This window comes from Streptopelia decaocto (assembly GCF_964273445.1).
Source record: "Streptopelia decaocto genome assembly, chromosome: 15".
In the NCBI taxonomy this organism is placed as follows: domain Eukaryota; kingdom Metazoa; phylum Chordata; class Aves; order Columbiformes; family Columbidae; genus Streptopelia; species Streptopelia decaocto.
This window is the reverse complement of record NC_138670.1, coordinates 10,465,605-10,487,860: the sequence shown is the minus strand read 5'-3', so window position 1 is coordinate 10,487,860 and position 22,256 is coordinate 10,465,605. Positions and strand designations below refer to the sequence as shown.

Genomic DNA, 22,256 nt, shown 5'->3' with positions numbered 1-22,256 from the left:
GGAGCCACTTGGTGCGTTCCTCAGGAAGCGTCTCCTACCTTCCAGCGTATACTGCTTCATCTCTATTTCATAGAACTTGTTGGTTCCAATGATGATGCTGTAAGAGGTCAAATGGATGCAGCTGCAAGGCTCAGAGGTTTCAATCTCCTGCAAAACAAGTATGGACCAATATTAGTTCCCTATAACAGTTTACAGATTTTGCTTATTCTGGAAGATTATATATTGCCACATTTATCTTTATAAAAGGGAGCTTTATAAAAGCTGTTCTGGGACAATCACTTCCTAGCCTGAAGTCACCAGGAATCAGGGCAGCCGCTGCAAAGGCCAGTGGAAGATCCCAAGACAACAGCAGCAGGAGGGACCCCAGCCAAGTCCCAGACTCTGTATAACCCACGGAGCAGAACTCCTGGCACTGGGCACGTCCCTCGCTGTGATTCTCCCAACAGAAGGAAACAGCTCGCTAAAGCATCTCTGCTGTTAACACTTAAGAAATTAGCTTGATGGCTCCTTAAGCAAAAGGAAGACAAACAAACACAATCTTCCATCCTCCTTTGTATGACCTGACACATCCAACAATCACTGTTCTGTTCTGCGTCTCTTCAAATAAGGCAGCTCTTATTAAAGGCAATTGCTGCCTACTCCAATTTTAGTGCGTGTTGCAATTTGTTATCATTTTAGCTGGCAAACAAATGTTCTTAGGCATGCAAAAAGAGATGTTTGCTCCAAAGCAAAGTCTTGGTGCAATATGTGAGTTACCAAGCTTACCTTTCTGATACAGAACTTGCTCAAGCTCTCGTTGTACCGCAGAACAACCACTTTATTGGGCATGGCTGCACAGATACAAAGACTGTTCTCAACCTGTAAGCATGATTACAAGCAGAGTTCAGGATGGTAATAATGAATTCATTCCAACACTGAGCATGGGAAACAGATCTGAGTACCTCTTGCCACAAAAAGGACTTTGCGGAGATAAGCAAATACATTTTTAATAGGGTAGTTTTTGTGAGTTAGCGAAATAATAAAACCCTCTTCACATTCTCAAAAGAGAACGTGAGTTTGAACTGCTTCTATCATTTCTTTTATACTTGAAAGAAGTTAATAAAACATTAGGTTTTCCACAGAAAAATATTTCATTAAGAGGGATAAAAAATTCAAACAGGTCAGGCCTAAATTTTAATCCCTGAAACTGTTTCCTTAAACATCACTTTGAAATGAATGCTGTTCCATTTGTTGTCAAAGTAGTCTGTAGAATGAACTGTCAATGAGAATTTTTGCTGTGGCTGAATGTTCTACACTAAAACTAGGAACTAATGGAAATATCAAGTGTTATCCAGTGATGCAAACACCTAAATACATTTGCTGGTCTGGAAACTGTTAGATGACATTCAAGAACAAACAGTGGATGGAATTCACTAATTATAAATCTCAAACTTGAAGTCAACTGTGAGGAGGCAGTTATACTATATGGTGTATTTCTTATTATGTAGCAGTGTAGGCTACACCATCACATCATCCTGACTGGATTTATTCAGTACAGCAGTTGATGCTCCATACGGCCTCCAGCTCAGCTGCTCTTCAGCCCCTATACTCTCCTTGATGAAAAAGATTTAAAGCGAGAACATAGACCTTGGATTTGTTGCCAGTGAAATAAAGATGTTGATGTCATTAATATTAAACTACGTACAGTCTGAAGGGAGGGAGCTGTGCCCTACCTTGCCAGCAGCGAACAGGTGACATCCTTTGACAGCCTCAAAGACATTTGGTGAGATATCGGGCTGGGCTGGGAGGTGAGACTGGGCTAGAGATTGCTTCACTTTCTTTACATCAACAAGGCACAGAGCCCTTTCTTCTCCTGGAAACAAAAACGGTTACATTTCATCGAGGGAAAATTCCCTATTCTCTACAAAAGTCTGTTGTGTTACCTAAGCGGCAGCTTATCGCCACAGGCTGTTACTGTGGTAACAGTCACAAGGTACCATGTAGAATTCATTCTATATTATTCCTATTAAAAGCGAAACAGAAAATGTACAAAAACCCAACCACACAACAGGCACTAAATCCACTGGGAGAACAATCATTCTCTCTGAGGGTTATTAGTGTTGCGAAGGTCTAGTAGGTCACAGTGGCCTCATTAGGACACTATTCAAAATTAGCCAGGAAGTGTTATTTTACCCTGCAGAACATCTTTAGTAAAAGGTTCTTTAGCCTCTCTGTGCCACCAGAACTGGCTGTGCAGTTCTGAGAAGTGCCCTAATAAACTGTGTTACAGACCAAGCGCAGTTCTCAGAACTCTAGTGATACACTGACATAGCTGCCTCCTCAGTTTGTGTAAGATTTCATTTTCCCAGTTGCTTTTTTCTCTTTACAAGGGGGAAAATGCAGAACAAACAGAACAAGAGAAAGAATTTGCTTTTCTTTCCCAACAAATGTCATAGGGACACTTGATAATTTGGGCTTTCAGATGAAGATACGCCCCGATGTTCAGCATGCCCACATCAATGTAGGAAGGATTATCTCTGGAAAACCACAGATGGAGAGATTAAAGCTGGTGTTTCTTTCATAAGGGAATCTTAAACAAACCATGAAAGAAGTCTCAATTTTGTTACATGGATTAGTGTTTGGAGCAAGAGAGGTTGAGTCATTGGCCCTCGGCCACAGTGATGACATCGTCATCCTCAAGTGGTGAACTATGTCAAAAAGAAAGGTTTAGGAAGAGCCAAGCTCACTAACCAGCTCAACACTTGTTACATTGAACTTAAAATGAACCCCAAAACTGGGAATGTTTTCTTTCTGGTTCATCTCTCCCTCAGCTCTGGAAACTGAGAAATGGCTTTCTCGTGAAGGTTTAACTGAGCCTTCATTCACATATTCATTTACAGGAAAAGCTCAGAAAATATTGTGTTAACCACAGAAATTGATTCCTGACAATAAACTGATTAAAAAAAGAAAACAATCCTGCACTGACTCTGAAGGAAAGCCTGGCCCTCTGGCAGCACAGTCCTCCTGGCGTTCCAGAGCAATTCCACACGCTTCAGCAGCACACAGAGCAGCACATACCTGCTATCATGAGTAGCTTCTCCAGATCCTTGATGAGGTGAATTTGGAAGACAGCACCCATTCCTGGGATGTGTGTTAAGGAATTCTTCAGTACATTCAGGGCATAGAGACCTTCTTCTGCACCCACCAGTACCACCTGCAGTGACCACAGGAAGAAATAAAATGAGCACCACACGAGGAGAACAAGGAATGCTGCAAGAGCAAACCCGGGCGATACTGTTTGCCAGCAAAGAGAAAAAGCAAACAAGTATGTGGTTACACACGTCGCTCTTCAGAGACCGTTTCTATGAATGAAACATCCAGTGCTCTGCAAGGCCCAGCTGAACGTTGTCATTACCTGGTCACTGAAGGGCATTGTGCAATTTATATCCAAGCGGTCTTCACCCTCCAGCTTCAGAAGGGAGTTGCCGAGCAATTTCTGCAAATGACAAAAAGATTTTGTTGTTGTTGTTGAGTTAATCTTTATCTTTTTCTCTATTAGTATTTTAACAACGTAAGGTCATCATTTCAGACAGGCAAAAAGCTTGGCACAGGTTTCTTTATCTCAGAAAGCTAAATATTGCAGGGGTACCACCTACAAAAGAATTAGTAAACTGTTATCTGCCTGAAACACAGGCAAACCGATCAGAATTAACCTAAACTCAGACAGAACCTATTGCTGTCCCTATCCCTTCCATTCCCCTCAGTGTCCCGCAATGAAGCACTGACACTTTCCTAGGGGATGGATTAAAAAGAGTCCAAGTGTTGGTGGGAGGATGTATTTTCCTCAGAGACAACGGGAATGCCAGCACGAGGAAAGAGATGATTTCCTGCGAGTCAGATATTCCCTCCTCCAGCACTAACATTCTAATATGCAATGCTATAGAATCAAATCTCCCTTTATCAGAAAACAGAGTTATCGGTGCATCAATGATGAAAAAGGCTATGCAAAACCAAAACAAATCCATTTAACCTCTTTTTCTTATGAGAAATAAACTAAAAACCACGCACAGCCCTCCCCTCCAAGAAACAAAAAAACCCCAACTCCGTAAGAATGGGAGGAGAGGGAGCTTTTTGCTTCTTTTTTCTTTCTTGGTTTTCTCACTTGATGTGGTACATTATGAGATTGTATTTAAACCATGTCCTAACTGCTCTTCGGTTTTTGTTTGTTGGAATTACAGACAGATAACTTAGGGATCCTCTTACTACACTCCCCAAGGCTAAAGGAGGGGATTGTAACATAAAGCATCCGTCTCACCACAAACTAGTTTCCTGGTACTCAGTTCGTACATCATAAGGCAGAAGTAATAACTTACCTTCGGTTAAACCTCAGTATGTCAAATACCGAAAAATCATTTTGCAAAACTCTGCTCCCTCCCAGAATATTTTATTATTAAATGAAACTTTGATACTCACAGCATCAGCCTCAGCTTTTTCTCTGGAAACTCTCCCACCTGCCACTATTGATTCCAGTGCTGTGACCCAGCGCTGTTTGTCAGGGAAGCTGGGTGCTAACAGGTAGAGTGTTCTACCAGGCCAGCAAGTGGTGTGTGGATGAGACTCCAATTTTAGGATATATGGCACATCTGAGATGTTATATAGATAGAATAAGACTTAGATTAGTTTTTGGAATATTGTTAGTGGACTTAAAATCAACACCTTTCAGCCTCATTGGAGAGAAGTCGTATTTAACATGAAGTGTTACCATGGCAACTTATACATAGGTTTCTCCTTTACAGGTCCTGCACAGCCCAGCTACTTAAAGCTAAAAATTAGCTGGATGTATGCAAACCATACATACAACGCTGTCTGTACTAAATAAAAATAATATATTGCCTTTTATTCAAAAGAGAAAGAAATACCATTGTAAAAAAAAAACACAAAACCAGTCACTTGACTAAAGTTTTCCCTGTACTGTCAAGAAAAATCTGTAAAAATTGGTTATGGAAACCTTTGTTGTTAACAATCTGTATCCTTTAATGTCAAAGACAAGACATACATGATCTTTTCATCAGTTCTATTCAATACATACAAAACAAAACATCAACATTTTTTCATAAGAAGAGATTGTATACACCCCGCAGTATTTCTAAGTTAATGACTTTCTGGTGAGAGCACAACGGTGGCAAGAGTTATGACACTTCACACTTGATAGAAAGCATTAAGAGAAGAAATGTAAATAGACAGAGTGCTTCTAAGTATGTTACAAAACTCTTCAAATTTACTTCCATTTGGCTTCATGATTATTATTCACAGTTCAATGACCATGACAGAAGCAACCGCCTATGTGTAACTAAATCTACATGACTGACCTATTCACCTAATTCAAATAGAGGTAAGCTCAAAATTACACAGTTACAAAGTCAAAGTTCAAGGGAGAAAATGCTGTTCAGCCAAACAGAATGCCAGCTGATGGCAAGCCAGAGGAAATCCCTTTGACCTCAGCTACATAAGATTCTCACCTGTCTTTGCTGTATTGGTAAGTTCAGTAGCTCCTACAGCTCCGTGAACTGTCACGTCACCGTCAGGAAGGCAGAGCTCAAACTCCTCCAGAGGCCTCTGTCCAGCTGCAGGGAGAACAGGGAGACACGTCAGGAAAGAACAACAAACAAGTAAATAGCAAGAAAATAATTGTGATAGCAAAATACGCAGATACGCGCTGTTTGTTTCACAGCTGGATTTTTACAACGTACCAGCTAGTACAACTGTTAAGGATTTGGAAAAGCAATAGTGTTGCCTTATTACAGAAGATTTAGCTCAATTAGGTATGGCCACAGCAAAGGGTAACATCCTCAAACCTCTCAACTCAAACAATTTCTGCAGATTATAAAAAATGTTCTTCCTAGAAATGCGAAGTTACCTTCTCTTGCTTCTGCATCATAAATGAGCACTTTCGTTCCCTCCAGGACAATATACTTCCTGTCCCAGCCCTGTTGCCCACGTTTATTATTCCTGAAGAAAACAAGCACAAAGCCATGTTGGATTTTCTGCCTGAATTCTGAATAAAACAAAACTCCTAGAAAGGCAAACTTCAGTGGCAAGAATTAATTGTAACGGGCATGTACCAATTATCACATTGTAAGAGCCAGGATAATATAAGGATCTGTTCCAAATGTTTCAGCACCTGACGCGGCACTGACTCGTGTTTATACCTTGGCACTTTCATCCATCCTTCAAGGCGCAGGCTGCTGCTTGGCTCCTTCAGCTGCAGACCGGGAGAGTTCATCTTGTCCCGGCAGAACGCTTCGGAGAAGTGTGTGGCATATTCTGCTGGCAGTCCACAAGTGGCTGGCAAGCAAGTTGAGCATTTTGGGTGACACATCACCTGGCATTCTGACAAAAGGACAGAGGAAAAACTTCTGTCAAATGACAAAAAAGTCATGACACAGCTGCCTCAACTTCTAACCCACAAAGCCCAGCTTTTCCAAGGATCATCTTCTGCTCTAAACCATCAGATGTTTTCTAACAGAGAATGTTTGCACCAACTAGTTTCAAAGTCTTCATACTTGGGCCTTTCTTCAGCTTTCACTGCAAATCTGTTCTAGGCAGCTGACGCTTTTCATTCTACCGGCCAGTTACACTTGGTTTATGCACACACTCTGCTCTTACCAAGACATTTAGACGCTTGCCGTCCAAAGTGCACCGTATCCAGACACACAGCACATTTTGTTGCTCTCATATTTAGCCCCACATTAAAACGATGTGGGATATTGTGATGCATTCGTTCTTTCAGGCGTCGGCTGTACTCTGGAAGGGACAAAATTTATTATCAGGGTGAAAACTGTGATAGGGATGAAAATTATGGTAAATTTTGGCATATTAAGGCAAAGGTAATAAACAGTGATTACATTTCTGCATCAAAGCCCTGCAGAACGCAGACACTGTCTATTTTCCTTTGCAGTCTGCAAATCTTAAGCTACATTAACACCTCAGTAATTACCTTATCAGATGAGCAGAATGTGCCGCTTGAGAAGACTGTGGCACTGAAATGGCTAATGTTTGCTGTAGCAAGATTATGTCAATCAATACATCTACGGTTCAAGTCTGATCCCAGCTCCAATTCCTACAGTGTGCTAAACTAATCTCTCAGTTTTGCTTACAACCAACAAACCCTTCGACACCTGTACTGCTGTGATCAACGCAGCGCTGGCTGCCTTCATGGCAGCCACCAGCGCCGGCATCTCTTAAAGCACATATAGGTCTATACTGACACAGTTTATCTTTCAAGGCATTATCATGTACTGGTGAACATGATTATCTCACTGCCCATGATCTGCCCCGGGGACATCTCCCCATGCCAATGTCACGCACCCGTCCAGCACCCTGTGTCTCCCCAGCTGTCTGTGATGGTTGGACCAGTTTGTGGGTTCTGGCTTTTTCCAGCTAGAGGCTGGAGGTTTTAGTTCAGAGTCTCACTCTGGTCAACTAAGAATAAATGAGCAGAGCCCTCAATCCTTTAATTTTTTTCTGATGATCCTCTCCCCTCCATTCTCAAGGATATAGAAGAGTATTCCCTTTTTCTAGTTAATATTATATCAATATGATCTTTGACCTAGCATCCCCCTTTTATGCCTAACTGAAGACTTTTCCCTTCACAAAAAGTCTTGATAGAATCTTTCTGCTCAGCAGAACAACTCCTCTCTTTAGACAAGTAAAAATGTAACTGCTAAGGAAACAGCCATAAAGAGCCATTTGATCAATGCAGAGAGTAGTACAGAAACACACTCCTTTTAAATAAACATGCTCTTAAAACAATTCATGCCAATCATTACTTTACCGTTGAAGTTTCACCCAGAACGTACCCTCTGGTGTGGAAGATTCCTTCCTGCGGCTGGAGGGCGGAGCGAGCAAACTGATGGGAGTGGGCTGGTGCTCTGGCGAGCGCACTATGGCAGACATGATGATCTGCTGCCTGGCTGTGGCTGGCGTGGATGGATGAGGGTGGTCTGATATTTTCCGGTGAGCGGCTACAGACAAGATAAATGCCACTCGTTAACATAACCGATATGAAACACGAGTTCACAGCAGTGGTTCTGTGCAACCATTCAGCGGTTACCACCCACAGAAAAAAGTGTAGCCTTACTGCATCTTCACAGCAGTAGATAAGAATTAAACAACATATGCTATTGCTATGGTGGCACACAATTAAAGGCACGTTTTCAGACCAAAAACGTGTGTCTCCTTCCAGATTCACCTTTTCTGTTAACCCCTACCTTCTTCACGAGCAGATCTGAGTTCAATGCGTGTTTTCTGTAGAGCCTCCTCCAGCTCAGCAGAACGAGCCTTCTCCTTCTCCAGTGCCACTTTCAGCTCATTGTATTGCAGGGGAACCTGTGTGGGTAAAGAAGGGTCCTCTTTCCGCCGACTAAACAGGCCCTAGCAACAGAAACACACAGACAACTCCTAACTCCTAGTAAGAGATGGCTTAAACTAGGCACAGTGCAACTAGCTAGTGGCAGCCCGGCCAGAGGGCCCAATGGCAATTCTGATATGCGTAAGGATGGACTTTTAGTTCATATTGGCACTGGAGAGAAAATGTTGACATACGGATTAATTTAAAGAGGGACATACGTTACCTGTTAGTACTCACACCTTGAGTTTCCGAAAGCATCTAAACAGAGGATCTCAAAATAGGTGGTTAAAATTAAATTACTTAATTCAAAATAACAGAATGGCTTATGACAAAGATGTGACACAAGTCACATTGCCTGACTAGTCAATCCTATGCTGCAACTACAAGACAACCACTCTAGATACAACATCTGCTCATACACACGTACATACTTACCATTAAAAAAACAAAACAAAACAAAAACCACAGTTAAAATTCTGTATTCCTACAGCCTCACTGATGTGTAGCTACTGGGTTGCAATTAAGTATTGTAGGCATAACAAAATACTGCAAAAGCAACAAAGAGTAAATTCTGTGTAGTAACATTCGCACTCAGTGACTCAGAATGCTCTTAAATGAGGACGCATTTGTGTTACACAAAGAAAGATAAGACAGAATATTATGAATACACAGCACATAACTAATTACAAAACCACCATCTGATTCCATGCCTCTCAAACCTTTTTCACCCACCTTTTTCTTTTTTGCTGGTTGGTCCATCTTTGCCTGCAGGAAATCAATGAGTTTGGTTTGCTGAGAAATAGTGCCCTCCATTTTCACTTTTTCATGGGAATAGAGAACCTGTGAACCACACACACACACAGAAATTGAATCTTTACAGAAGAAACAGAAAACTCAGTATCAGAACAGGGCTAAAAATAGTCAATGGGAAGTGTCACACAGATCACAGCCCAGCGCCCCACAGGGAGGGGGTTTCAGGATGGGGAGCACAGGCCTGCCCACTCTTTCCTCGCCCTCACCTGAATGTTTTCCAGCTGATATTCCAGGTCACTCCTTTCTGTTTTCAGAAGATCTGCTCGATCTAGAGCCTCTTGCAGCCCTTGCGTTAGGCGGAAGATGTGATTCTTTTGCAGATCCATTTGCTGCTGCAGCTTTGCCTGCTGTTAACAGGAAAACAAAGGCCAGTGTTTCGGTTTGGTTGTTTGCTCGTTTTTAAAGAAAAGCTATTAAATGTTATCACTCCTTGTAAAATTTGCACCATTTCGGAACTTAAACATAAACACAAAATTCTTCAAAGCCTGGAAAATTACCATATTCTGGAAGTTTTCCTTCCTTTCAGAACACGTTATGGCTAAACAAGCATTTCTATGTAGTGTATTTATATTAATTTGCAGCAACACAATTTCTTTCAACTGCATGTTCCAGTTATTTGCTTTTTTAAGCATTTAAAACGTTTTAACTGCTGCTAAGACGGCACACGCATGAAGAACTTCTCAAGGCCATTTTCTCAAGCTCTCTGTACAATCACCAGAAACCATCTCAGTTCTTCGTAATAAAAGAAAAAATATTATTTCCTATAAACCAGGATAAACTCCTTCCTCTATAGTTATATGAGATAAGGAAAATTATGTCCAATTGTTTGCATCTTTGTCTCCAACTAAGAACAGAAAAGAGCACATAATAAACTACTGCCAATTCTTTCTGGTTTTATACTTTCTTGATGAGAAAGTCCCTGAGTGTGAAAACCATTAACGCTCATATGTTATGAAGCAAGCACCAGAAGTCTTTTACTGTGAAGCATAATGGAGTTCTCAGCTGTGGGATGACTTGTCAGTACCCCAAGTACACCCAAAGGCTCTAATTGCCCTTGTCTAATCACCTGGCACCACCCTTTCCCCAAAATCCTCCTCTGCAACCTCTTCCCCTGCTGCCCAGCTGTGGCTGCTGCATTAGGTGTCTCGCTGAGTTGGTGCAGGTGTGTAACCTTGGACCAGGCTTCTGTGAACCAAGCTCAACTATGACCAAAGAGCTGTAAGAAGCCTCATCTGTGGCCAGCACATTGGCTCAGAGCTGGCCTTAAGCTACAGCCCTTGCCCTTGGTCTGCTCAGAGCCCTTGAGGAGCAGTTGTCACTCGTACTGCTCCCCGACATGGCTGCACACTTTGTGAAGTTTTAAGCAAAAAAAAAACCCTCCAACTTCAATAATCTCCCCAGTTATACAGCAGAAAGCTGGATGGGTAACACTGCTGATCAGACAACTTTCCCCCATGAAGAGGTGGAACCTTCTTGTGAAGTTCTAATGTGAATGTCCAAGGTTACCTCCTCCAGAAGCCTCTGCTTGAGCTCCCTTTCTGTCTCAAGCTTCTGTTGTAAACTGCGTGCGTTCATCTCCAACATGGCATGTTTCTTCTCCAGGTCATTGAGCTAGGCAGGTGGGACAGATGGTCAGAATAACATCAAACACTAACAAATACAGCATTCCACAATCTTGAAGTCCAGCTTCACCAAGCACACACTAAAGAAAACTGATATAACTGTCCTTATCTTACTATAACGGGGAAAAGCAACCAAACATTTTGCTAAGCCATTGCTCAAATGCAGATATTGAGTTATTGAAGGACTTCAGTGTACGCTCCAGGCACCACAGGCTGCTTTCTGCTTTAGTCCTTTTCAAAGGAAAATGCGAGGTCTTTGGCTTGAAGATAGAATTCTATTCTATGACCTCCAGTCTTTTTAATTCGCTCTAACATCTTGAAAAAGCTGCTCAAACCCACATTTCTACAAGTAATATCTCTAGAAAAGTATCTCATCTAATTATGAAAGTCTAGGGTTGAAAGTGACTTACCTTATCAGAAAGGCTCTCAGCTTTGAGCTTTTGTTCCTTTAGTGCTTGCTGGAGGGCCAGAATCTCTGCCTTGTGTTCTTTGACAGCCAGTTCTACCACCTGGCGAGATTCAGTAATACGCTGATCTGCTCTCACTCTGTATTAAAATGGAAAATAATGTTACCTAACTCCCTGCTGGGCTTGACCTCTTCCTCTTTCAGGGGATTGCCTCAAATTCAAGATGTTACTTCATAAAGCCAGACTGTTTGCTGAAACACTTTTCTATTATGTAACCCTGTTCCTGCCCCTGCTGGAACTAGAGCCGGAAAATTTCGAGACCCCACAGGAACAGTTAGGAGCAAAGACTATTTTTCCATACAATAAAGTAGAAGATAAGAAATCAAGACATTTATAAATTACAATGATAAGCATCACTCCCCACGAATCGCTCACTTGCAAAAAAACAGAAGGAACAATATCACTGGTGAATGACTATTAACTAATAATCCATTTTTAGAACTACCTCACGAGAATTTATATTTAGTTCCAACTCCCATTCTAAATATAATTTTTGTACTAGCTTCTATAGAGCATTTTCATAAAAGTTAATAAAAGGAGGAGGAGGGAGAACAGACCTGCTCTGCTTCTCAGTATCCAGCATCCTCTGTAACTCTCTAACTCGACATTCAAACTGGGACTTCTCATCCCCTAGAACATTTCTCCATGCTTCCCACTGCCGCTCTTTCTCCAAGAGTTCATCATTCAGGGCCTCCAAGTCCATTACTTGCTCTTCCAGCATTGTACATGTTGTCTTCAAGGCCTCCATAGTCTAAAAATAAATCCTCCTATCAATTCTCACATCCCACAGCAAGCGTGCACTTTAAGCTTCAGCCTTACCATTTAAATTACAGTACATGCAAATTGGCAGCAAACATAAGCTGGTAAATCACAACCCGTTTATTTCAGGGCTCCCATACATTCACTTGTGATTGCCGTTAATGTCAGGTCTTTCTCATTATCAAAATTTCAAAATTTCCAGGGTCACAACATTCAAATGAATAATTCTAAGTTACAATATCTCCAGAGTGCAACATTTCTAAAGAAAATTGCACAAAAATACAATGGGAAATACCAAAAAGTTTCATTCACTCAAGTGCTCTGGGAAGGAAGCCTTAAGCGATAGATGGTTTAAGCCATTGTCCCTGGAAGCATATTAATTCCTTATAGGTTTCCAAATTGAAAAGAATATTTTGCCCTTCAGAGAACTGGCTAGCGATGACCAAGAGACTGTGACCCAGCCTGATGAAGCCTTACTTGTTTCTGACTGGTAAGCTGCATCTCCCTCTCGGTGATCTCCCGCCGGAGATGGTCAACTTCACTGCGCAACTGCACAACCTCATCGTTGGCCCCCGAGGCCTCATCAAGTTGTTTGGACAGGAAGAAATTCTGGTTGTTCAGTTCTGCATTGTCTTCACTGAGCTGGTTCAGCTGCTCTTCCAAATCCGTAATCACCTAGAAAGAAAAAGAAATTAAATCACCTGTCAGTGAGCACAGTGTTTTGAAGAAGTGTTCTCCTCTCACAGAACCATTTATTGCCAAGCAAGGAGACGACCTGGCTTTTAAATTTTTTCAAATTTAAACAAAAGCAATATTGTAATAGCACATTTTATGCACAGGAGTGCACTCTGAACAGAAATAGGGGTTTTTGTTTCTTACAGAAAATAGCTTGATTTATTTTTTATTTGGTTTAGAGTATAAACACACTGCAATGCAATTTATTATTTGAGAGAGAACTGTCACATCTAAAGCACCGGATTGAGAGTCAGGGGTTTGGTTGTATCCTCGGATCTGCCGCTGACTGACAAGGAGCCTCTGCCAAAGCACTTTACCTGATTTGCCTCAATTTCTCCTCAAGTGAAACGAGGCAAATACCTCTCAGAGAGGCTTCCAAAGTGTGATATTTAAGAGAACTGAACAAGAGGTGCAATGGAAGCTGTACAACCTGATGAATCTGTCCAGCAATCCTTTATATGACTAGACGTAACACTCTATGGAATCAGGAAAAGCAGAGAAATTTTAAGAAATATTTTCTATCAAAGGACCAGCATTATGGATGGTAGCACAGGATAAATGAAGAAATAAAAAAGTGTGGCAGCACAACAGACAATCAGTGAAAAGCAAAAAATCCACCAGGGCAATAGCCTGGCCTTTAATGAAGTGGAAGCGTCCATTTGTTTAATCAGAATAGCATTATACTATACGCTCTAAACCACATTCCTCTTCAATTGAAAGAAAAATATGAACAACAATGGGGCCATTTTCGGAGTCTCATTTTCATGACTGAAAGTCCAGGAGCACTGCATGGATGGATGGATGGATGGATGGATACCTGGACCTCCTGACTCAAAACCAACGGCATCACAACAGACAAGAAAGGAACCTCAGTATAATTTTGAAGCCACCTTAATAAAAAGAATTTCAGAATCTGGAAAGCTCCATAAAAGTAATATTAAACTATAACAAATATGTTCTAGAGGCATTTTTGCCTAGATGTCAAAGAAAAGTGAATAAGATACTTCATTAAATGGGAAAAATTAGAATCCCAGAGCATAGTTGGCCACACATTCCAGTTGAAATGTTCCAATTTCCTACAGAAGACAAGGACTTAAATATCTAAAGCAGCGGAGCACAGAGCAAACAGCTCTTCCGGGCTCTCTGGAAAGATGACAACCATTTCTTTTTAAAGAATCTGTACTGCATACATTGGCAGCCTTTGCCAGGCCTCTCCTAGACCTAAATTAACAGGTTTGGATTTTTAAACTGTCAGCAGAAAAAGTCCAAGTGACACGACTCCCCGCTGGGTGAGGGGAGTTCCTGCTGCCCATCTGTTTAGGTTCCAATCAAGATGATTCATGAAACACAACGTCTCTAATGAAAATCTGATTGTGTGGTTGTTTCTTGAGCACTCTCGCTTTTCCAGTGGAGACAGACCAACAAGTGTAGTGGAGCAGGATACCAAGGCTCTTAATGAACACAGCTGCAGACCGACACCAGCCTCCTATCTCTACCTGTTTGATCAACATATAGCAATGAACTCCTCACTTTCTTCCCCTTTCCATAACAGACAACATCTGTGACTTGAAACATACCTTACATGGAGATCTCAGTCTCCCAAAACTCATCATGCCTTAGCCTGAGGTACGTTGCTCTCCTTAGTAGCTGCAGAGTGGTTGGACGTTGCACAGTCCGCGTTCCCCTCCTTCCCACACCAACCCATCATTAAAACACTGAGTCTCCTCTACTCCCCCATCCCAGTGCCCAGAAGAGGAGCTGCCTCTGCCAACATGAGCCCCATCCTCAAATGACGACAGTGACATCGTCCATGGTGATGTCCCATTAGCCTCTGTCACAGCAGTGCCTGGTCCACACCCTACAAGTCTCTGTCTTTTTGTCAGGCTACACAAGCTACAAAGCATCTGTCATCACATTTTCTGTGAAATGACAATCAGGGGTAACCCCTCCCTCCCAACAGCCAATTTGTTTTTCTTTTTATACAAATTTAACAAAGACATATAAAAGTTTTTGCCTGGGCATTGGCCTTGTTACAGTGGGCAAGATGCCTTTATTCTGTAGCATCAAAGTATAAAACATCTTTAGAATTTTTGAGTTCTCAAGACCAGAGATCATTCTTGTATGCCAGCTCACTGGGCTAATGTGGAATCAGGATCTTAAACCAAAGTCAGCAGGACTTGATGCACGACTAAAACTACACATGTGGCTCACGGGCTTGCAGATTTAACGCCTCAATATCCAATCGCACAGACAAGCGCCAAAGACAAGCCTGGTCATGCTTCAGATAGGAAGACAAGATGATGACAGAAGAACCTGAAGGAGGGGAGATAAACCCTGTTCTGTTGGAGAAATCTTGACTAAGTGGAAATGCAATATCTAATGAGTATTAAGAAATGCCACTCTCCTTGCTGGAGTAAAAGCAACAGCCTGTACCTGAAAGAAACGAGAAGATTCAGCTGGTGGTTCCCTGGAATAGCAACAGCATTTTACTAAGCTGAGTGTAAATACTTCATAGGATCCTTTTCTTCTAAATATTCACAGACTTTACCACCTGCTTACTGAATGTTTTCTTTTTGGAACAATTCTACTATTCTTTAGATAACTTAGGTGCATTTTTAACTTCACATATGCTGATAATCCAACAACAAACCACAAATTAGAAACAACTGACAAATACATGAATTTTCCTATTTAAGAAAATGTCTTTTATTCCTGTATCTTTTTCTGATTCCCTAGAAAATCTTTTAACACTCAAATGGATCATATTTTTTATATAATAATTCTTTAAATGTAGGGAATTTGTCTTTTCCCTCAGCACTTTTGCTGGATGAGCTACCATTGGAAAAGATTATGATACAGTGCCGATCTTCGTGTGTTCCCACGTGCATCTGTGTGTGTGTACAGCAGGTACTACAATTTACAATTTCTATCGTACTTATGTACCCTATTATTTCTTGCACAACTAAGAGACAGAGAAAGCAAAAGCCAACATTTTCCTTTTGACTTGCAATACTAAAAGAGAGATGTCACAAGAATAATAATGCAGAGGTATCAGAGCAACTGAATATAAATTCACAAACAAGGCAGAAATGATGACCAGTAACAAAGCGATGGTGTCTATGGATGCACCTCAAACCACAGCAAATTTTAAATGAACAAATAAGAGAATCTAAAAATGTCTGCCTGGCCAGAGACCTCAGCAAAAGGAAGAACAGGGTGCAATGAGGGTACAATGAAAGCAGGTGAAATCCTTCTCTACAGCTGGAAGCTGTGACCTTCGTGAAGCTAGAAAAACAGAAGAAATACCAAACAAAGTAGATCAGGTATTTTATTTCTCTTTTGAGTGCTACAAAAGTACTGAAGGACTTCAATCTTTCTTTTTTTTCCCCTGTCTGATCTTATTTTCATAATTCATATGCTGGTTTTGGCTTCTTACTAAGCATAACTAAAAAATAATTTCATACCAAAGGTTGCCAGACTAGTTCAAGAGGTTTGTTTCAGCTTAAAAAGGATATCTGTTGAAGACTTGCTAAGTAGCAGCATATTACAGTTATTCCCTTGAAGTGTTATCTTCTTTTAAAAGAAGTATAAATTCGAATCACCTTCAAGTAGAATCACGGGCTCACCAAAAAGCAAAGCCTGCACCATACTGGTCACAATGAGATAAAAATGAGGATGAAACACGTGGTGAACGCACCACAGTAAACGTTCCTGTTGAGCAGATTGTCCTGTTTGCTCCGGGTGCTCCTCAGCTGACAGGCCGGGCAGCCAGAGCTGCTCCCAACACAGAACAACAAGTTTCTAGCCATGGTGAATTAAATTATACATGTATTCTCCAGGGCTGGAAAGAGAATGTATGATGAGCATGTATTATTCATTGAGGAACTATTTAATTAATTACTTATTGATGAGGATGTCTGATCTCACTTATCTCACTGAAGGGCCTTACAATGCACAACACTTTTAGAAATCTTTTTATGCAAAACCTTTGAAGCTCTCAACATTCTTGAAATGTTATGGGTCACTCTTCACTGCTGGAGATTGTTCACCACACTTACAGAGCTGAAGTGTTACTAGATAATGCCTTACAACCACTGGAAGGCCGCCTACCATGTGGTGAAAAGAAGCTACAGATTTTCTACAACTGGTTTTTGCCTGCGTGGAGATGATGTAAGCGTTTCCAGAGAAAGCTGTTGCACTGTACAAAGGGCAAGACAGAACGAAAGAAGACAGCTGTGGATCTCAGGTACATGGTAACACATCTGGAGCTAGAGGATCAATCTAAATAAATGGAGAAGGGAACAAAAAGACAAGTTTCTTGTGCAGGATTTCTTTTAGATAGAGGTTAACACACTTGGGTAGGCTCTGCTTCCTCTCTTCTACGTATCGGTATATTCTATGAACAGAAGAATCCCCTTCTTAGCGCTAAAGAGCAACTGAGGACAACAGAATAACTCTCATCCTGAAAAGTTATTTTTGAAAGATGAGAACTTGTACATTGGGTACTTCGTCCTACAGCAAGAAAAAATAAGTTTGAGGAAATCACTGGAAGTAGGGAAACAATCAAGATTTTAAACAAACCCCAAACAAAACAGCAACTGAGCCCTGTTTACATGGTGGGATAAGGAGAAAAAGCCCAGAAAGATAAAAAATCAACGCTGATCCAGAAGCCTGTGGTCCGCTTGTAACTCATGTCATTGGAAGCTAGGCGCTCTCCATCAACCATCATAAGTCTCAAGACAGTGTTAATCTGCAGGAACCCTATTGACTGACAAACCCTCAGACATCTGTCCTGGCTTGATGAAAATAATCTGAAAACACATCAAAAGATCTCAAGCAAATTAAGATCCTAGAGCCCTCTCTGCTCTTTGAGCAGATGACATCAACGTATTATGTGGAAACACAACATTTCTCGCCTATTCAAACAGTATTAAAGTCCTCTTTAAAACCCAGAGTAGCATGAAGGCTTCTCTGCTCTGGCCTAGATCTGCAATGCAGCTCAGGATTTGGACAGGTAGATCTTTTCTTCTTGTGAGCAGAAAAGATCTTCACCTACAATCATTTTTTGCAGCGGCTACACCATTCTTATTAGCTGCACTGCAATGGGATCTTTTTACTTCCTTCTCCAAAAAGAAGGATAGTATCAATTTCATGATCACACTAAAACCTCAAAACTGAGGTTTACCTGAAACCGGAGAGAAATCAAATCCAATCCGTCTAGCTCTTACTAACACCTTGAAGGCAGAAGTCCACATTAGTGGACTAGTGTCATCAAGGATTAAATAAGTAAATTGTTTGTTTCCTTAGGCTTAACTTCAAAATAATTAAATGATCTGTATTTAATACTCACTGTGCAGCTATTACGAAGGGCTTCAAATTTACGCTGGATTTCATCTCTATGTGCCTAAAGGAGGTAAGAAGTTAATCATCAATTTTTCATACATTAGAATTTGAATCCAACAGCTGTTGCTAAACAAACTGCAGAACAATCTACCGGCAAGCAAAGTTCAGAGGGCAGATGCTGTGGGCTGTGAAAGTGTTCTGTAGTGGCAAAGTATTGATTAGCAAAGTCACAACCTACTTAATCAAAACACACTTATGCTCCCAACTCTGAACTACTTCAGAAAAATGTACAAACTTGAGAACTGAATTATGTAAAAGGTTCCACCTGAAATGTTCACCAGAAGACATGTCAATTCCATGGTAAGTTTGTACATTCTTGACATTTAAATTTGAGTCGGTCCACGTCCAGATTGGTATTTCATATCAAATAAACACTGCACACAATTTAATGCTTGCAAAAAGAAACTATAATGAAGTATTGTGCAAGCTATCACAAACAGCTCTGCCAATCTACCTGAATCCTACCATAAAGCAGCATTTAATCCCAAGCATCTCAAAAAAGCAGTGATGAAACATGACAATCAGAAGACAGCATCCAAAGTACGGAAAAGTGCAAACACTTAATTAAGAATGCAGTATTGCACGCACCATTTTACCTCCTCATTTACAAGCAAAGCATGACAAAGCAAAAGCTCTTGTTTCAGCCTCATGGCCTCTCTCAAAATTCATCAAACATTTAACTAGTGTCTAATGTCATACGCTATCTGAAAACTTAACAAATGAAAGGTTAGGGCCCTGGCACATCCAGCCACCTCTTTTCATTCAGAACGTTTTCCTTAGAGCCAAGAGACTAAACAGGAAAAAACTGTTCAGCTAAGTCAAATATGAGAGCTAAAAAGCTATCTTAGCACAACAGGCAATGTGAAAAATAAAAAAAGGATATTAAAAAACCCATAACAGAAGTACTCCCAAGCCCACCGGACTGCACTGTCTTAAAACAGCTGGTCCGACAGCCCCACCAGTGCCCCAAATTAACTGGAGCAATAACTGAGTGAACACAGGGCATAAATATTCATCTGTTTCACTGGTGGTGTAGGGTAAAGGTCTCAAGCACATCGCCATCCCCTGGGCAGTGATATTAGTTGTTATGCAAAGCTTTCAGCTGGGAGGGGACCGCCTCAGTTTTGAGCAAAAAAGAAACCGATGCCATGTTCAATTCAGTTATTCTTAAACCCCAGTGTTGCTGCTCTGCCTTCCCAGCGCGTACCTGCTTTAGAACAGCTCCGCCCTGTTCTCCCATTCTCCCAAAGCATCAACATGACACAAGCACCTATCCCAGCTGAGCCCCCCACCCCTTCTGAAAAATAGCAATGGCAGAAATATTTGGGACAGTTCTTTGATCAAATGCCCCTGGAGCAAGAGAATGCACATTTTCAACACTGGAAAAGAACTGGAATGGAAGGTCATTGAAGACCTCACAGTGTCAGCTGGTAGCAGGTCATGTACTTCTGCACCCTCTCCCCTCACAGCCTTGGGAATCTGTTATGAAGGAAACATTTCTTAGCATCAAGCAGTTTGAAAGCATCGTTTGAAAGCATCTTTTAGTGCTCAGCAGACAGCAACCAGCAGCATTAGAATTTAGCATTCCCATTACTTGGAGTGGGGAAAAATAAAGGGGGGAATTGAACTTTTAAAGTTTTTTTCCTTTATATCATTCACACACTTCACCAGAGACTGCAAGACGCACATGACAATTTTTAATGAAATAAGCATCGCAATAAAATTATGTGCTAACAACACTATTTTCCTAGGATTTTAAATAAACATCCTCAAAGCAGGATAACTGATAGGAAAAAAAAATCATCAAAACATTTATGATCATCAAGTACTTTCAAACTCATAAGGTATTATTTAAATAAGTAAATCAGAGACTAGAACTCCTAACAACAACTTCCTATGCAACTTTCACCTTGTCACAAAAGTAATGATGTTCTTGCAAGCAATCAATCAGCTTTGGCAGCGATGAGCCACTACTAGGAAGCATTTGTACAGTTAAAGATAATAAGACTGACAAAATGTGACATTTTAACCATTCCTGCCTCTATCATGCACAATTCATGTCTAGTTCTTAAAATTAAAAAGTAAATAGTATAAATTCATTTTAACCTCTTCATGAAACATGCACCTACAAAATTCTAATCTGTATGTATAGCTCTTAGTATGAATTTGAGGGCTCACCGTGAGAGCTTGAATCTCTTCCTCTGCCTCAGCTGTGGTCTCCTCCAGCTCAGTTTTGGCTTCGCGGAGCTGGTTCTCCAGGGCTGTCCGCGCAGCCTGCAGCCCCGTGATTTGAGACTCCCGCTCCTGGAGTGTCAGCTGCAGCTCTGTCAACTGCCTTTTGAGTTCCAGCTTTTGTTCTTCGTGCTCCAGACTAACCTGAAGAAAGAAAAAGTAGCATCCAAACGTAAGTTACTAACAAAGAAAACATAGGTAATGTAATCTAATCTGAGACCTCACTTTAAGATTCCATTGCTGTGTCTATCCCAACAATCACATCTTGACAGATCGCTTAAGTCACTGAGAAGTCAAGGATGCAGCTTTGTCTGCTACCTAAAAACAATGGGTTTCTTACAAAAAGGTTAAAAGCAACCTGGCATTTTGCAAAAACAATAAGGGCACAAGAATAGTTCCAGATGTGACTTCAATATCACATATCAAACATTGATATAAACAGGATAAAAGTTGAAGTAGTTTGTGATGTGAGGGAGCAACTACAATGTGTTGAGTATTGTCCAGGCACGGATGAGGAGCGAGTTGAGAGTCTATGGGTGAAAGTTAAGGGGCAGGCTGGCAAGGGTGATACTGTTGTGGGCGTCTATTATTGGCCACCAGATCAGGGTGAGGAAGTTGACGAGGCCTCTACAGTCAGCTGAGAGCAGCCTCACAATCACAGGCCCTGGTTGTGGTGGGGGATTTTAACTTCCCTGATGTTTGTTGGAAGGACTGCTCGGCCGGCAGCCACAGTCCAGGAGGTTCCTCCAGTGCCTTGATGATAACTTTCTGATGCAAAGGGTGCAGGAGCCGACTAGAAGAGGTCATTTGACACAGCTGAGTTTTTATTCTCTACCCCATACCCACTCTAGCTGAACAACATTATAAGCATATTGTACAAAAACTATAAATATGATTCTGGGAAAGTAAGATGATCTAAAGGTCTAAGAATGACAAATCCTTAGTACTTACTTTAATCTCCTTCTAATGAGCACATTTTTTTTAAAAAAAAATCTTTTATTTTTCACTCCTAGGAGAAAAAATGTACTGCTAGACCAAACTAAATTAATACACCTTAAAATACTATTTATTTAATGACACATAGAACAAAAATAATGTAATTCTACTTCTCACTATAATACTCAAAGTGGGGTACATTCAAATAAGTTTATTTGGATGAAACCCAAGTTTTCACCTCTCGCAGCCTCGTCTCTAACTCCAGCAGGCGGTTCTTGTCAGTGTGATCTTGGTGACTCATCTTTTCCAATTGTTCTTCTAATTTTCGATTCTGGGCCTCTAACTTTCCAGCTTGTGTTTCCAAGTAGAACTTCTGTTGCCTGAGCTCTGAAATCATCTCCTCTTGGGCTTTCCTGATTGGAGAAAAGCACAAGTGACAAGCCCAAAATGTCCTTAACATATGTCCTTTCACTGGCATGACATAAGGAAGAATATACAAGGTTCCTGTTACGGAGAATAATTAAGTTCATAGCTTAAATTTTACATCCCAACTAAAACCCCATCTCTATTCCTGTCTGCAAAAGATCCATGTATTCACCAACATATGCCCAGAGCAGTAAAACTCCTTGTCTGCATATTGCAGAGAGAAATTAACCTTGTACACCATCATCTACAACAACATTTAAGCTACAGTTCATTCTTCTCATTTCACCAATTCCTTGTTACATGTTTTTCTACACAGGAAAAATAAATGCTAAGAATAAGTGCTTTCACAGAATATATTTCCATGAGATAAGAGAAGCCCTATGGTGTTGGGTTTGGGAGTGTAGTGTGTTGCGGGTTCTTTTGCTGGGTTTTTTTAAGTTGCAATGGACCTACAACTTGGCCTACATTGAAGTG

At 41.0% G+C, this 22,256-nt stretch overlaps 1 protein-coding gene across 8 annotated transcripts in view; it reads right to left on the bottom strand.

Annotated features, from left to right (window-relative positions):
* Positions 1-22,256, bottom strand: part of CIT (citron rho-interacting serine/threonine kinase) — a 75,326-nt gene that overhangs the window by 6,557 nt on the left and 46,513 nt on the right. For 7 of the 8 annotated variants that reach the window (XM_082066634.1, XM_082066637.1, XM_082066638.1 and 4 more), the window contains 21 exons: positions 21,595-21,769; positions 20,367-20,564; positions 18,136-18,189; positions 12,528-12,725; positions 11,849-12,042; positions 11,235-11,370; positions 10,709-10,813; positions 9,409-9,549; positions 9,122-9,229; positions 8,250-8,412; positions 7,839-8,003; positions 6,646-6,783; positions 6,189-6,369; positions 5,897-5,988; positions 5,499-5,603; positions 4,453-4,622; positions 3,395-3,475; positions 3,058-3,193; positions 1,713-1,852; positions 766-858; positions 39-147 (listed from right to left, as the gene is read on the bottom strand). In XM_082066634.1, coding sequence (XP_081922760.1) covers positions 39-147; positions 766-858; positions 1,713-1,852; positions 3,058-3,193; positions 3,395-3,475; positions 4,453-4,622; positions 5,499-5,603; positions 5,897-5,988; positions 6,189-6,369; positions 6,646-6,783; positions 7,839-8,003; positions 8,250-8,412; positions 9,122-9,229; positions 9,409-9,549; positions 10,709-10,813; positions 11,235-11,370; positions 11,849-12,042; positions 12,528-12,725; positions 18,136-18,189; positions 20,367-20,564; positions 21,595-21,769 — 2,882 coding nt within the window. The remainder of the gene's footprint in view (positions 1-38; positions 148-765; positions 859-1,712; positions 1,853-3,057; positions 3,194-3,394; positions 3,476-4,452; positions 4,623-5,498; positions 5,604-5,896; positions 5,989-6,188; positions 6,370-6,645; positions 6,784-7,838; positions 8,004-8,249; positions 8,413-9,121; positions 9,230-9,408; positions 9,550-10,708; positions 10,814-11,234; positions 11,371-11,848; positions 12,043-12,527; positions 12,726-18,135; positions 18,190-20,366; positions 20,565-21,594; positions 21,770-22,256) is intronic. The other variant, XM_082066640.1, reaches the window with a different exon arrangement.